Source organism: Haliotis rubra, unplaced genomic scaffold (assembly GCF_003918875.1).
Source record: "Haliotis rubra isolate DU_JTF1 unplaced genomic scaffold, ASM391887v1 Scf880, whole genome shotgun sequence".
Lineage (NCBI taxonomy): Eukaryota > Metazoa > Mollusca > Gastropoda > Lepetellida > Haliotidae > Haliotis > Haliotis rubra.
In genome coordinates, this window is record NW_025767613.1 from 253,357 (window position 1) to 265,373 (window position 12,017).

Genomic DNA, 12,017 nt, shown 5'->3' on the forward strand with positions numbered 1-12,017 from the left:
CAGTGACAAAATCCAACGGAAAAAATACTTCAGTATCGAGTGTTCCGAACTGCTTTATAATAATAATAATAATAATCATAATAATAATCATAATAAATGCATATTTATAATGCGCCCCCTTCCACACCCTAAGGCATGCTCAAAGCGCTACAGAATATTTACACTGGAGTATTTACAGATGAAGTTATACATAATATACTGAGAAAAGGTGGGTTTTAAGTCTGGACTTAAAAATGTCAATTGTGACTTTGACTAAAATGTTTGGATCCATACATACATCTGAGGGGAAGCAACATTTTCCTTGACACTTTTAATATGAATATACTTATTGTGCTCTTCTAGTTGAAATGTTGTTTAATAAATTCCAGAATGTCTTTACAAGTCATTTTCATTCAAGGAAATTTACATGATAATTTAAAGATCTAAGAAACAAAAAATCCGTATAGAGATTAAAGAACCCTTTTTTCCCTTGGTTTCATGTAAATGTCACAGTTACACACTGCATGTTTTATATTATGCATTTATCTTTTCCCTTTCAGAATTATAACAATAAGTTCACCAGAGAACGATAAAATGATATAGAAATAGAACTAGTCTTGAAGATAACAGTTTTCCTTGAGAGGAGAAAATGGCTGCCCTGTGAGCGTGTGGAACATCAACAAGAAGTAATACCACGAAGTTTCTGTCTCTTATGTGGGGACGTTTTAATCTCTTGGGAACAGGTATGAATGATTTCTAGATTGAAACATTTGGACAGTTTTAATACCACGTATATTTATGTATTTGTACCATACACACCCAGTGTTTCGTGTTCAGAATTCCTTTCCAAGTCCTTCGGATTTCGCGCATACACACATCTTGCCACGAAATTACCCGGTGATCTTGCCAAGTGTGTACATACACATTTTGGTATGTCTGCTCATGGTATGAGCAGAAAAGTGTTCTGTATACACTATTTCGACTGCTGGTAGTTAACGTTTGGAACACCTAGTTAGAATTAGGCTACATCCAAATGTAAATCGCACCATTTACAGAACCATGTATGTATCTCTGTCAGGATTAAATAAATCAGGTTGTTTATCATACCATATGTAGTGGAAGATAAAGTAAACAGGCATATTTGTCATAAGTTGAATCACTCATTAACTTTTGTATTTGACTATTTGGAAAACCCACAAATAAGTTGCATTGACAATGACGTTGAATCTGTGCATTATACATTCAAGTTGTTACCATCAGTACATCACAAATTATTTCTGTCATGTCAGAAGTGTTCATGAATTATGTGTAGTCAAAGTATCAATAAAACCCATTCATTCAATCTGAATCTTTTCCATCTTATACATAATTATTGTATTGGGAGTTTGAATCGTGTTAAATAATTGTAATGCATAAAAAATCCTGTGTAGAATCTATGTCATAAACACTCAATGATTCTGAAACCATGACACTAAGTTAGTTCAATTGTTTTGCTTTTTTATTATATTTTTTCATTTTCTTGATTGGATCAGGATAAAATGGGGCCTGCGATGACACATTTTAATCAAAAAATGTCTTAGAGGAGCAGCTTCATTATTAAACAGTTGAAGATAAGAATCAAGGATTTTCTTTTGCAGAGCATATTTAGTAACCATGACAACAGCTGCCAGACCTACATGGGATACGGCCCGTGGTGGACGGGGTAAAGGTGAAGGTGACCTGAGTGCTTTGTCTAAGCAGTACTCTAGTCGAGATTTACCATCTCACACCAAGCTTAAGTACAGGTGAGTGAAAGAAACACCAGTACATCTCTGTTAAACAGATTATCTTCTTGTTTGACCTGCTTTTATCAAATTGAATTCCTATTGAACCACTGAAATGTTGAATGTTGAAATTGAATATATTTCCGAGAATATAATGGATGGAATTGATGAAACGTGTTATGTTTGTGGACTGAGAGATATGATGTTGCCGTAGCTGTCATAGAATATTTCAGGCATATTTTCAGTTTTCAAGGTGCAATATCAATATTTATTCAGGGCTCAGTTTGACTACATTTTGTATATAGAACATGCGCAGTTTGCAGCAACACTGTAGAACGATCTACCATCTACCCTGAGAAACTCAACATCATATGACATATTTAAGAAGGGCATAAAAACCCTTTTATTTAACATGTTTAATCAGCCTACACTCAGTAGCAATTGTGACTTCTTTCTGTAAAGTGCCTTAGAGTGTTTTAGTTTCTAAATCATATAGGGTGCTACACAAAGTTTGTGTATTATATCATTATTATTATTATTACAATTTCAACCTATTGTGAAAAATGCAACTTATATTAACGCCAACGTGCCCCCACTGCATGTAAAGTGAAAACTTAAGCATGTGTATGACTAAGCCTTACTCGTCCACTAAAATACAGTATTGAACAAACTCAGTATATTATTCTTACTTAGGCCATACTTCATCAGTAATCCCCGCTCTCTTAGTCTTACTTAGGGTTACTTTTTAATTTATCATGCTCTCTTAGTCTTACTTAGGCTTGACATCATCGGGGTGCTTCAAGGTTATCATGGCTATATGCACATGATGTTCCATATGTTTTACAGCAATGTGTCATTTATTTAAATGACACTGGCAGCATGCACTTGTATAACACTGTTTCAACACTGATAAATGTATGGGATGAGGCTTGTGCATCTGGTTTTCATATCACCAAGCACCTTATGCATGTTACTTCCTTTACTTTGAGCTCTGTTAAGGGCAGTGGTGGTACATAGTCTAATTATGTCAAAACCTAGAGTGTGCAAAAACCTTAAAGTGTTTGTTTATTGAGCAGATTTTACAATCCAAATTTTACACATAACAATGTGCCAAAAACTTTTGTATAAATTCACAATATGAAACAGAAATATTACTTGGGAAGAGGTCACAGTTACACTAAACTTATAGTACTACATGTTATAGATGTCAATCAGGCAAATGTGCTCTTACGTACAAACTGTTTTTTATTTTTGTTCCATTTTTCTGTTTTCCAGACAAGAAGGTCAAGGAACTACAGAGGAAACAAGCAGGCGTGACTTCCGCCGTGAACTCGATGACAGAGAGCGATCTGCCCGGGAAAAGAGAGACAGGAACAGGGGTAAGTCAAGCATCACATTGACAGGCCAGGTGACAGACTCACAATGCTGTCTTAGTGCTAAGATTGTTGTAAAGTCGATGTACCTAAATAGACTTTGTCTGAGTCTTTTCTTGAAGCTGTTCATGAATCGTGGTATTCCAAGTTTTCAAACAAACTTAAAACATAGGGTGACCTGTCATTGAAGCATCTGACAAGGGTCAGACATGATGCTAAACTATTGGTCAGTACTGGTATGTTGGCAATGAGAGTATGGTCCTACTGGAGTACTGGTATGTTGGCAGTGAGAGTATGGTCCTACTGGAGTACTGGTATGTTGGCAGTGAGAGTATGGTCCTACTGAGTACTGGTATGTTGGCAGTGAGAGTATGGTCCTACTGGAGTACTGGTATGTTGGCAGTGAGAGTATGGTCCTACTGGAGTACTGGTATGTTGGCAGTGAGAGTATGGTCCTACTGGAGTACTGGTATGTTGGTAGTGAGAGTATGGTCCCACTGGAGTACTGGTATGTTGGCAGTGAGAGTATGGTCCTACTGGAGTACTGGTATGTTGGCAGTGAGAGTATGGTCCTACTGGAGTACTGGTATGTTGGCAGTGAGAGTATGGTCCTACTGGAGTACTGGTATGTTGGCAGTGAGAGTATGGTCCTACTGGAGTACTGGTATGTTGGCAGTGAGAGTATGGTCCCACTGGAGTACTGGTATGTTGGTAGTGAGAGTATGGTCCTACTGGAGTACTGGTATGTTGGTAGTGAGAGTATGGTCCCACTGGAGTACTGGTATGTTGGCAGTGAGAGTATGGTCCTACTGGAGTACTGGTATGTTGGCAGTGAGAGCATGGTCCTACTGGAGTAACTGGTATGTTGGCAGTGAGAGTATGGTCCTACTGGAGTACTGGTATGTTGGTAGTGAGAGTATGGTCCCACTGGAGTACTAGAATGTTGACAGTGAGAGTATAGTCCTTCTGTTGGTATGTTGGCAGTGAGAGTATAGTCCTTCTGGAGTACTGGGGCGCATGTTGGCAGTGAGAGCATGGTCCTACTGGAGCAATTGGTATGTTGGCAGTGAGAGTATGGTCCTACTGGAGTACTTGGTATGTTGACAGTGAGAGTATGGTCCTACTGGAGTACTGGTATGTTGACAGTGAGAGTATGGTCCTACTGAGTACTGGTATGTTGGTAGTGAGAGTATGGTCCTACTGGAGTACTGGTATGTTGGCAGTGAGAGCATAGTCCTTCTGAGTAAACTGGTATGTTGGCAGTGAGAGTATGGTCCTACTGGAGTACTGGTATGTTGACAGTGAGAGTATGGTCCTACTGGAGTACTGGTATGTTGACAGTGAGAGTATGGTCCTACTGGAGTACTGGTATGTTGGCAGTGAGAGTATGGTCCCACTGGAGTACTGGTATGTTGGCAGTGAGAGTATGGTCCTACTGGAGTATTGCTGGTATGTTGGTAGTGAGAGTATGGTCCTACTGGAGTACTGGTATGTTGGCAGTGAGAGTATGGTCCTACTGGAGTACTGGTATGTTGGTAGTGAGAGTATGGTCCCACTGGAGTACTGGTATGTTGGCAGTGAGAGTATGGTCCTACTGGAGTACTGGTATGTTGGTAGTGAGAGTATGGTCCCACTGGAGTACTGGTATGTTGGTAGTGAGAGTATGGTTCTACCTGGAGCAACTGGTATGTTGGCAGTGAGAGTATGGTCCTACTGGAGTACTGGTATGTTGGTAGTGAGAGTATGGTCCCACTGGAGTACTGGTATGTTGGCAGTGAGAGTATGGTCCTACTGGAGTACTGGTATGTTGGCAGTGAGAGTATGGTCCTACTGGAGTACTGGTATGTTGGCAGTGAGAGTATGGTCCTACTGGAGTACTGGTATGTTGGCAGTGAGAGTATGGTCCTACTGAGTACTGGTATGTTGGCAGTGAGAGTATGGTCCCACTGGAGTACTGGTATGTTGGCAGTGAGAGTATGGTCCTACTGGAGTACTGGTATGTTGGTAGTGAGAGTATGGTCCTACTGGAGTACTGGTATGTTGGCAGTGAGAGTATGGTCCCACTGGAGTACTGGTATGTTGGCAGTGAGAGTATGGTCCTACTGGAGTACTGGTATGTTGGCAGTGAGAGTATGGTCCCACTGGAGTACTGGTATGTTGGCAGTGAGAGTATGGTCCTACTGGAGTACTGGTATGTTGGCAGTGAGAGTATGGTCCTACTGAGTACTGGTATGTTGGTAAAGGAGAGTATGGTCCTACTGGAGTACTGGTATGTTGGCAGTGAGAGTATGGTCCCACTGGAGTACTGGTATGTTGGCAGTGAGAGTATGGTCCTACTGGAGTACTGGTATGTTGGCAGTGAGAGTATGGTCCCACTGGAGTACTGGTATGTTGGCAGTGAGAGTATGGTCCTACTGGAGTACTGGTATGTTGGTAGTGAGAGTATGGTCCCACTGGAGTACTGGTATGTTGGCAGTGAGAGTATGGTCCCTACTGGAGTACTGGTATGTTGGTAGTGAGGAGCATGGTCCCACTGGAGCAATTGGTATGTTGGCAGGAGAGCATGGTCCTACTGGAGCAAATTGGCATGTTGGCAGTGAGAGTATGGTCCTACTGAGTACTCGAATGTTGGCAGTGAGAGTATGGTCCTTACTGAGTACTGAACGTTGGCAGTGAGAGCATGGTCCTTACTGGAGCAATTGGTATGCTGGCAGTGAGAGTATGGTCCCACCTGGAGCAATTCGGTATGTTGGCAGTGAGAGCATGGTCCTACTGGAGTAACTGGTATGTTGACAGTGAGAGTATGGTCCCACTGGAGTACTGGTATGTTGGTAGTGAGAGTATGGTCCCACTGAGTACCTCGCTGGTACATGTTGGCAGTGAGAGTATGGTCCTACTGAGTACTGGCATGTTGGCAGTGAGAGTATGGTCCTACTGAGCACTGGTATGTTGTCAGTGAAAGCATGGTCCCACTGAGCACTGGCATGCTTGGCAGTGAGAGCATGGTCCCACTGGAGTACTGGTATGTTGGCAGTGAGAGCATGGTCGCACTGGTATGTTGGTAGTGAGAGCATGGTCCTACTGGAGTAATTGGCATGTTGGCAGTGAGAGCATGGTCCCACTGAGTACTGGCATGTTGGTAGTGAGAGCATGGTCCCACTCGAGCACTGGTATGTTTGCAGTGAGAGCATGGTCCTACTTGAGCAGCACTGGCATGTTGGCAGTGAGAGTATGGTCCTACTGAGTACTGGCATGTTGGCAGTGAGAGCATGGTCCTACTGGAGTACTGGTATGTTGGCAGTGAGAGTATGGTCCTACTGGAGCACTGGTATGTTGGTAGCGAGAGTATGGTCCCACTGGAGTAATTGGTATGTTGGCAGGAGAGCATGGTCCTACTGAGTACTGGCATGTTGGTAGTGAGGAGTATGGTCCCACTGAGCATACTGGTATGTTGTCAGTGAGAGCATGGTCCTACTGGAGTACTGGCATGTTGGCAGTGAGAGCATGGTCCTACTGGAGTACTGGTATGTTGGTAGTGAGAGTATGGTCCTACTGAGTACTGGTATGTTGGTAGTGAGAGTATGGTCCTACTGGAGTACTGGTATGTTGGCAGTGAGAGTATGGTCCCACTGGAGTAATTGGTATGTTGGCAGTGAGAGTATGGTCCTACTGAGTACTGGTATGTTGGCAGTGAGAGTATGGTCCTACTGGAGTACTGGTATGTTGGCAGTGAGAGTATGGTCCCACTATACTGGCATGTTGGCAGTGAGAGTATGGTCCCACTGGAGTACTGGTATGTTGGCAGTGAGAGTATGGTCCTACTGGAGTACTGGTATGTTGGCAGTGAGAGTATGGTCCTACTGGAGTACTGGTATGTTGGCAGTGAGAGTATGGTCCTACTGGAGTACTGGTATGTTGGCAGTGAGAGTATGGTCCTACTGGAGTACTGGTATGTTGGCAGTGAGAGTATGGTCCTACTGGAGTACTGGTATGTTGGCAGTGAGAGTATGGTCCTACTGGAGTACTGGTATGTTGGCAGTGAGAGTATGGTCCTACTGGAGTACTGGTATGTTGGCAGTGAGAGTATGGTCCTACTGAGGTACTGGTATGTTGGTAGTGAGTATGGTCCTACTGGAGTACTGGTATGTTGGCAGTGAGAGTATGGTCCTACTGGAGTACTGGTATGTTGGTAGTGAGAGTATGGTCCTACTGGTATGTTGGTAGTGAGGTATGGTCCTACTGGCTAGTATGTTGGAGAGTATGGTCCTACTGGAGTACTGGTATGTTGGTAGTGAGAGTATGGTCCTACTGGAGTACTGGTATGATGGTAGTGAGAGTATGGTCCTACTGGAGTACTGGTATGTTGGTAGTGAGTATGGTCCTACTGGAGTACTGGTATGTTGGCAGTGAGAGTATGGTCCTACTGGAGTACTGGTATGTTGGTAGTGAGAGTATGGTCCTACTGGAGTACTGGTATGTTGGTAGTGAGTATGGTCCTACTGGAGTACTGGTATGTTGGCAGTGAGAGTATGGTCCTACTGGAGTAATTGGTATGTTGGTAGTGAGAGTATGGTCCCACTGGAGTACTGGTATGTTGGCAGTGAGAGTATGGTCCTACTGGAGTACTGGTATGTTGTCAGTGAAAGTATGGTCCTACTGGAGTACTGGTATGTTGGTAGTGAGAGTATGGTCCTACTGGAGTACTGGAATGTTGGTAGTGAGGAGTATGGTCCCACTGGAGTACTGGTATGTTGTCAGTGAAAGTATGGTCCTACTGGAGTACTGGTATGTTGGTAGTGAGAGTGTGGTCCTACTGGAGTACTGGTATGTTGGCAGTGAGGTATGGTCCTACTGGAGTACTGGTATGTTGGTGGTAGAGAGTATGGTCCTACTGGAGTACTGGTATGTTGTCAGTGAGAGTATTGTCCTACTGGAGTACTGGAATGTTGGCAGTGAGAGCATGGTCCCTACTGGAGTACTGGTATGTTGGCAGTGAGAGTATGGTCCTACTGGAGTACTGGAATGTTGGTAGTGAGAGTATGGTCCCACTGGAGTACTGGTATGTTGGTAGTGAGAGTATGGTCCTACTGGAGTACTGGTATGTTGTCAGTGAGAGTATGGTCCTACTGAGTACTGGTATGTTGGCAGTGAGTATGGTCCCACTGGAGTACTGGTATGTTGGTAGTGAGAGGATGGTCCCACTGAGTACTTGGTATGTTGGCAGTGAGAGTATGGTCCTACTGGAGTACTGGTATGTTGGTAGTGAGAGTATGGTCCTACTGGAGTACTTGGTATGTTGTCAGTGAGAGTATGGTCCTACTGAGTACTGGAATGTTGGCAGTGAGAGTATGGTCCTACTGAGTACTGGTATGTTGGCAGTGAGAGCATGGTCCTACTGGAGTACTGGTATGTTGTCAGTAAGAGTATGGTCCCACTGGAGTACTGGAATGTTGGCAGTGAGAGTATGGTCCTACTGGAGTACTGGCATGTTGGTAGTGAGAGTATGGTCCTACTGGAGTACTGGTATGTTGTCAGTGAGAGCATGGTCCTACTGGAGTACTGGTATGTTGTCAGTGAGAGTATGGTCCTACTGGAGTACTGGAATGTTGGCAGTGAGAGTATGGTCCTACTGGAGTACTGGTATGTTGGTAGTGAAAGTATGGTCCTACTGAGTACCTCTGGTATGTTGGTAGTGAGAGTATGGTCCTACTGGAGTACTGGTATGTTGTCAGTGAGAGTATGGTCCCTACTGGAGTACTGGTATGTTGTCAGTGAGAGTATGGTCCTACTGGAGTACTGGAATGTTGGCAGTGAGAGCATGGTCCTTCTGGAGTACTGGTATGTTGTCAGTGAGAGCATGGTCCTACTGGAGTACTGGAATGTTGGCAGTGAGAGTATGTTGGTCCTACTGAGGAATTGGTATGTTGGCAGTGAGTGCATGGTCCTACTGGAGTACTGGTATGTTGGCAGTAAGAGTATGGTCCTACTGAGTACTGGAATGTTGGCAGTGAGAGTATGGTCCTACTGGAGTACTGGTATGTTGGCAGTGAGAGTATGGTCCTACTGGAGTACTGGTATGTTGGCAGTGAGAGTATGGTCCCTACTGAGTACTGGTATGTTGTCAGTAAGAGTATGGTCCCACTGGAGTACTGGAATGTTGGCAGTGAGAGTATGGTCCCACTGGAGTACTGGTATGTTGGCAGTGAGAGCATGGTCCTACTGGAGTACTGGTATGTTGGCAGTGAGAGTATGGTCCTACTTGAGTACTGGCATGTTGTCAGTAAGAGTAGTATGGTCCCCACTGGAGTACTGGTATGTTGTCAGTAAGAGTATGGTCCTACTGAGTACTGGTATGTTGGTAGTGAGAGTATGGTCCCACTGGAGTACTGGTATGTTGTCAGTAAGAGTATGGTCCCACTTGAGTACTGGTATGTTGGCAGTGAGAGTATGGTCCTACTGGAGTACTGGTATGTTGGTAGTGAGAGTATGGTCCTACTGGAGTAACTGGCATGTTGTCAGTAAGAGTATGGTCCCACTGGAGCACTGGTATGTTGTCAGTAAGAGTATGGTCCCACTGGAGTACTGGTATGTTGGTAGTGAGAGCATGGTCCCACTGAGTACTGGTATGTTGGCAGTGAGAGTATGGTCCTACTGGAGTACTGGTATGTTGGTAGTGAGAGTATGGTCCTACTGGAGTACTGGTATGTTGTCAGTAAGAGTATGGTCCTACTGGAGTACTGGTATGTTGGTAGTGAGAGCATGGTCCTACTGGAGTACTGGTATGTTGTCAGTAAAAGCATGGTCCCACTGAGTACTGGCATGTTGTCAGTAAGAGTATGGTCCTACTGGAGTACTGGTATAAGTTGTTGGTAGTGAGAGTATGGTCCTACTGAGTACTGGTATGTTGTCAGTAAGAGTATGGTCCCACTGGAGTACTGGTATGTTGTCAGTAAGAGCATGGTCCCACTGGAGCAACTGGTATGTTGGTAGTGAGAGTATGGTCCTACTGAGTACTGGTATGTTGTCAGTAAGAGTATGGTCCCACTGGAGTACTGGTATGTTGTCAGTAAGAGTATGGTCCTACTGGAGTACTGGTATGTTGGTAGTGAGAGTATGGTCCCACTGGAGTACTGGTATGTTGTCAGTAAGAGTATGGTCCCACTTGAGTACTGGTATGTTGGCAGTGAGAGTATGGTCCTACTGGAGTACTGGTATGTTGGTAGTGAGAGTATGGTCCTACTCTGGAGTACTGGTATGTTGTCAGTAAGAGTATGGTCCCACTGAGTACTGGTATGTTGGCAGTGAGAGTATGGTCCTACTGGAGTACTGGTATGTTGGTAGTGAGAGTATGGTCCTACTGGAGTACTGGTATGTTGGCAGTGAGAGTATGGTCCTACTGGAGTACTGGAATGTTGGCAGTGAGAGCATGGTCCTACTGGAGTACTGGTATGTTGACAGTGAGAGTATGGTCCTACTGGAGTACTGGTATGTTGGCAGTGAGAGTATGGCCCCACTGGAGTACTGGTATGTTTGCAGTGAGAGTATGGTCCTACTGGAGTACTGGAATGTTGGCAGTGAGAGCATCGTCCTACTGGAGTAATTGGTATGTTGGCAGTGAGAGTATGGTCCTACTGGAGTACTGGTATGTTGGCAGCAACAGTATTGTTCCACTGAGTACTGGTATGTTGGCAGTGAGAGTATGGTCCTACTGAGTACCGCATGTTGGTAGTGAGAGTATGGTCCTACTTGAGTACTGGAATGTTGGTAGTGAGAGTATGGTCCCACTGAGTACTGGTATGTTGTCAGTGAAAGCATGGTCCTACTGGAGTACTGGTATGTTGGTAGTGAGAGTATGGTCCTACTTGAGTACTGGTATGTTGGCAGTGAGAGTATGGTCCTACTGAGTACTGGTATGTTGGTAGTGAGAGTATGGTCCTACTGGAGTACTGGTATGTTGTCAGTGAGAGTATGGTCCCACTGGAGTACTGGTATGTTGGCAGTGAGAGCATGGTCCTACTGGAGTACTGGTATGTTGGCAGTGAGAGTATGGTCCCACTGGAGTACTGGTATGTTGGCAGTGAGAGTATGGTCCTACTTGAGTACTGGAATGTTGGCAGTGAGAGCATGGTTCCACTGGAGTACTGGAATGTTGGCAGTGAGAGTATGGTCCTACTGGAGTACTGGTATGTTGGCAGTGAGAGTATGGTTCTACTGGAGTACTGGTATGTTGGCAGTGAGAGTATGGTCCTACTGGAGTACTGGTATGTTTGCAGTGAGAGTATGGTCCTACTGGAGTACTGGTATGTTTGCAGTGAGAGTATGGTACTGCTGGAGTACTGGTATGTTGGCAGTGAGAGTATTTGTTACATTGCAGAATCATCCAGCAGCAGCAAGCGTCCTCGTCTGGAGCAGATTCCTGCCGCCAACTTAGATGCTGACGATCCAGTGGATGATGAAGTGAGTGCTCTAGAAACTCTGCTGCTGTGTAATGATGATATTACCCTTACAGTGAGCTGTTGATATCTAAGAAAAAACTGTACTCTAATAGCTGTTATGTCTGTTGTCACATTAATGTATGTGTAAATGATTGTTATTGACCATGTATACAAGGGAGATAATTCTATGGTGAGACAGCTTCTATATTGCAAGGAATGTCCATGGAATTATCTCCCTTGTTCATACCAACTTCCAGGTTATACAACACCAAATGTTTTCCCATAGACTTCTATAGTAACCTTTTGGTTTTTTAAAAATTATAGTAACCTTTTACTTTTTAAGATTATCCAGGCTATCAACAGCCAAATTCCATGTACACACACATGGGTACAGCACTAAATACATTGTGGCCTTTAAACTACAATCCAAAAACACACATGTCTCTGTCTCTTCAGTTCCTGGCCAA

The 12,017-nt window shown here is 44.1% G+C and overlaps 1 protein-coding gene across 1 annotated transcript in view; it reads left to right on the forward strand.

Moving 5' to 3' along the window:
* Positions 1 to 589: 589 nt before the first annotated feature.
* The window catches only part of LOC124263420 (spliceosome-associated protein CWC15 homolog), a 41,641-nt gene continuing 30,213 nt past the window's right edge, over positions 590 to 12,017 (forward strand). Inside the window, exons 1-4 of the mRNA XM_046698052.1 lie at positions 590 to 722; positions 1,617 to 1,763; positions 3,018 to 3,121; positions 11,490 to 11,572. Of these exons, the coding sequence (XP_046554008.1) occupies positions 1,633 to 1,763; positions 3,018 to 3,121; positions 11,490 to 11,572 (318 nt within the window). The 5' untranslated portion in view covers positions 590 to 722; positions 1,617 to 1,632. The remainder of the gene's footprint in view (positions 723 to 1,616; positions 1,764 to 3,017; positions 3,122 to 11,489; positions 11,573 to 12,017) is intronic.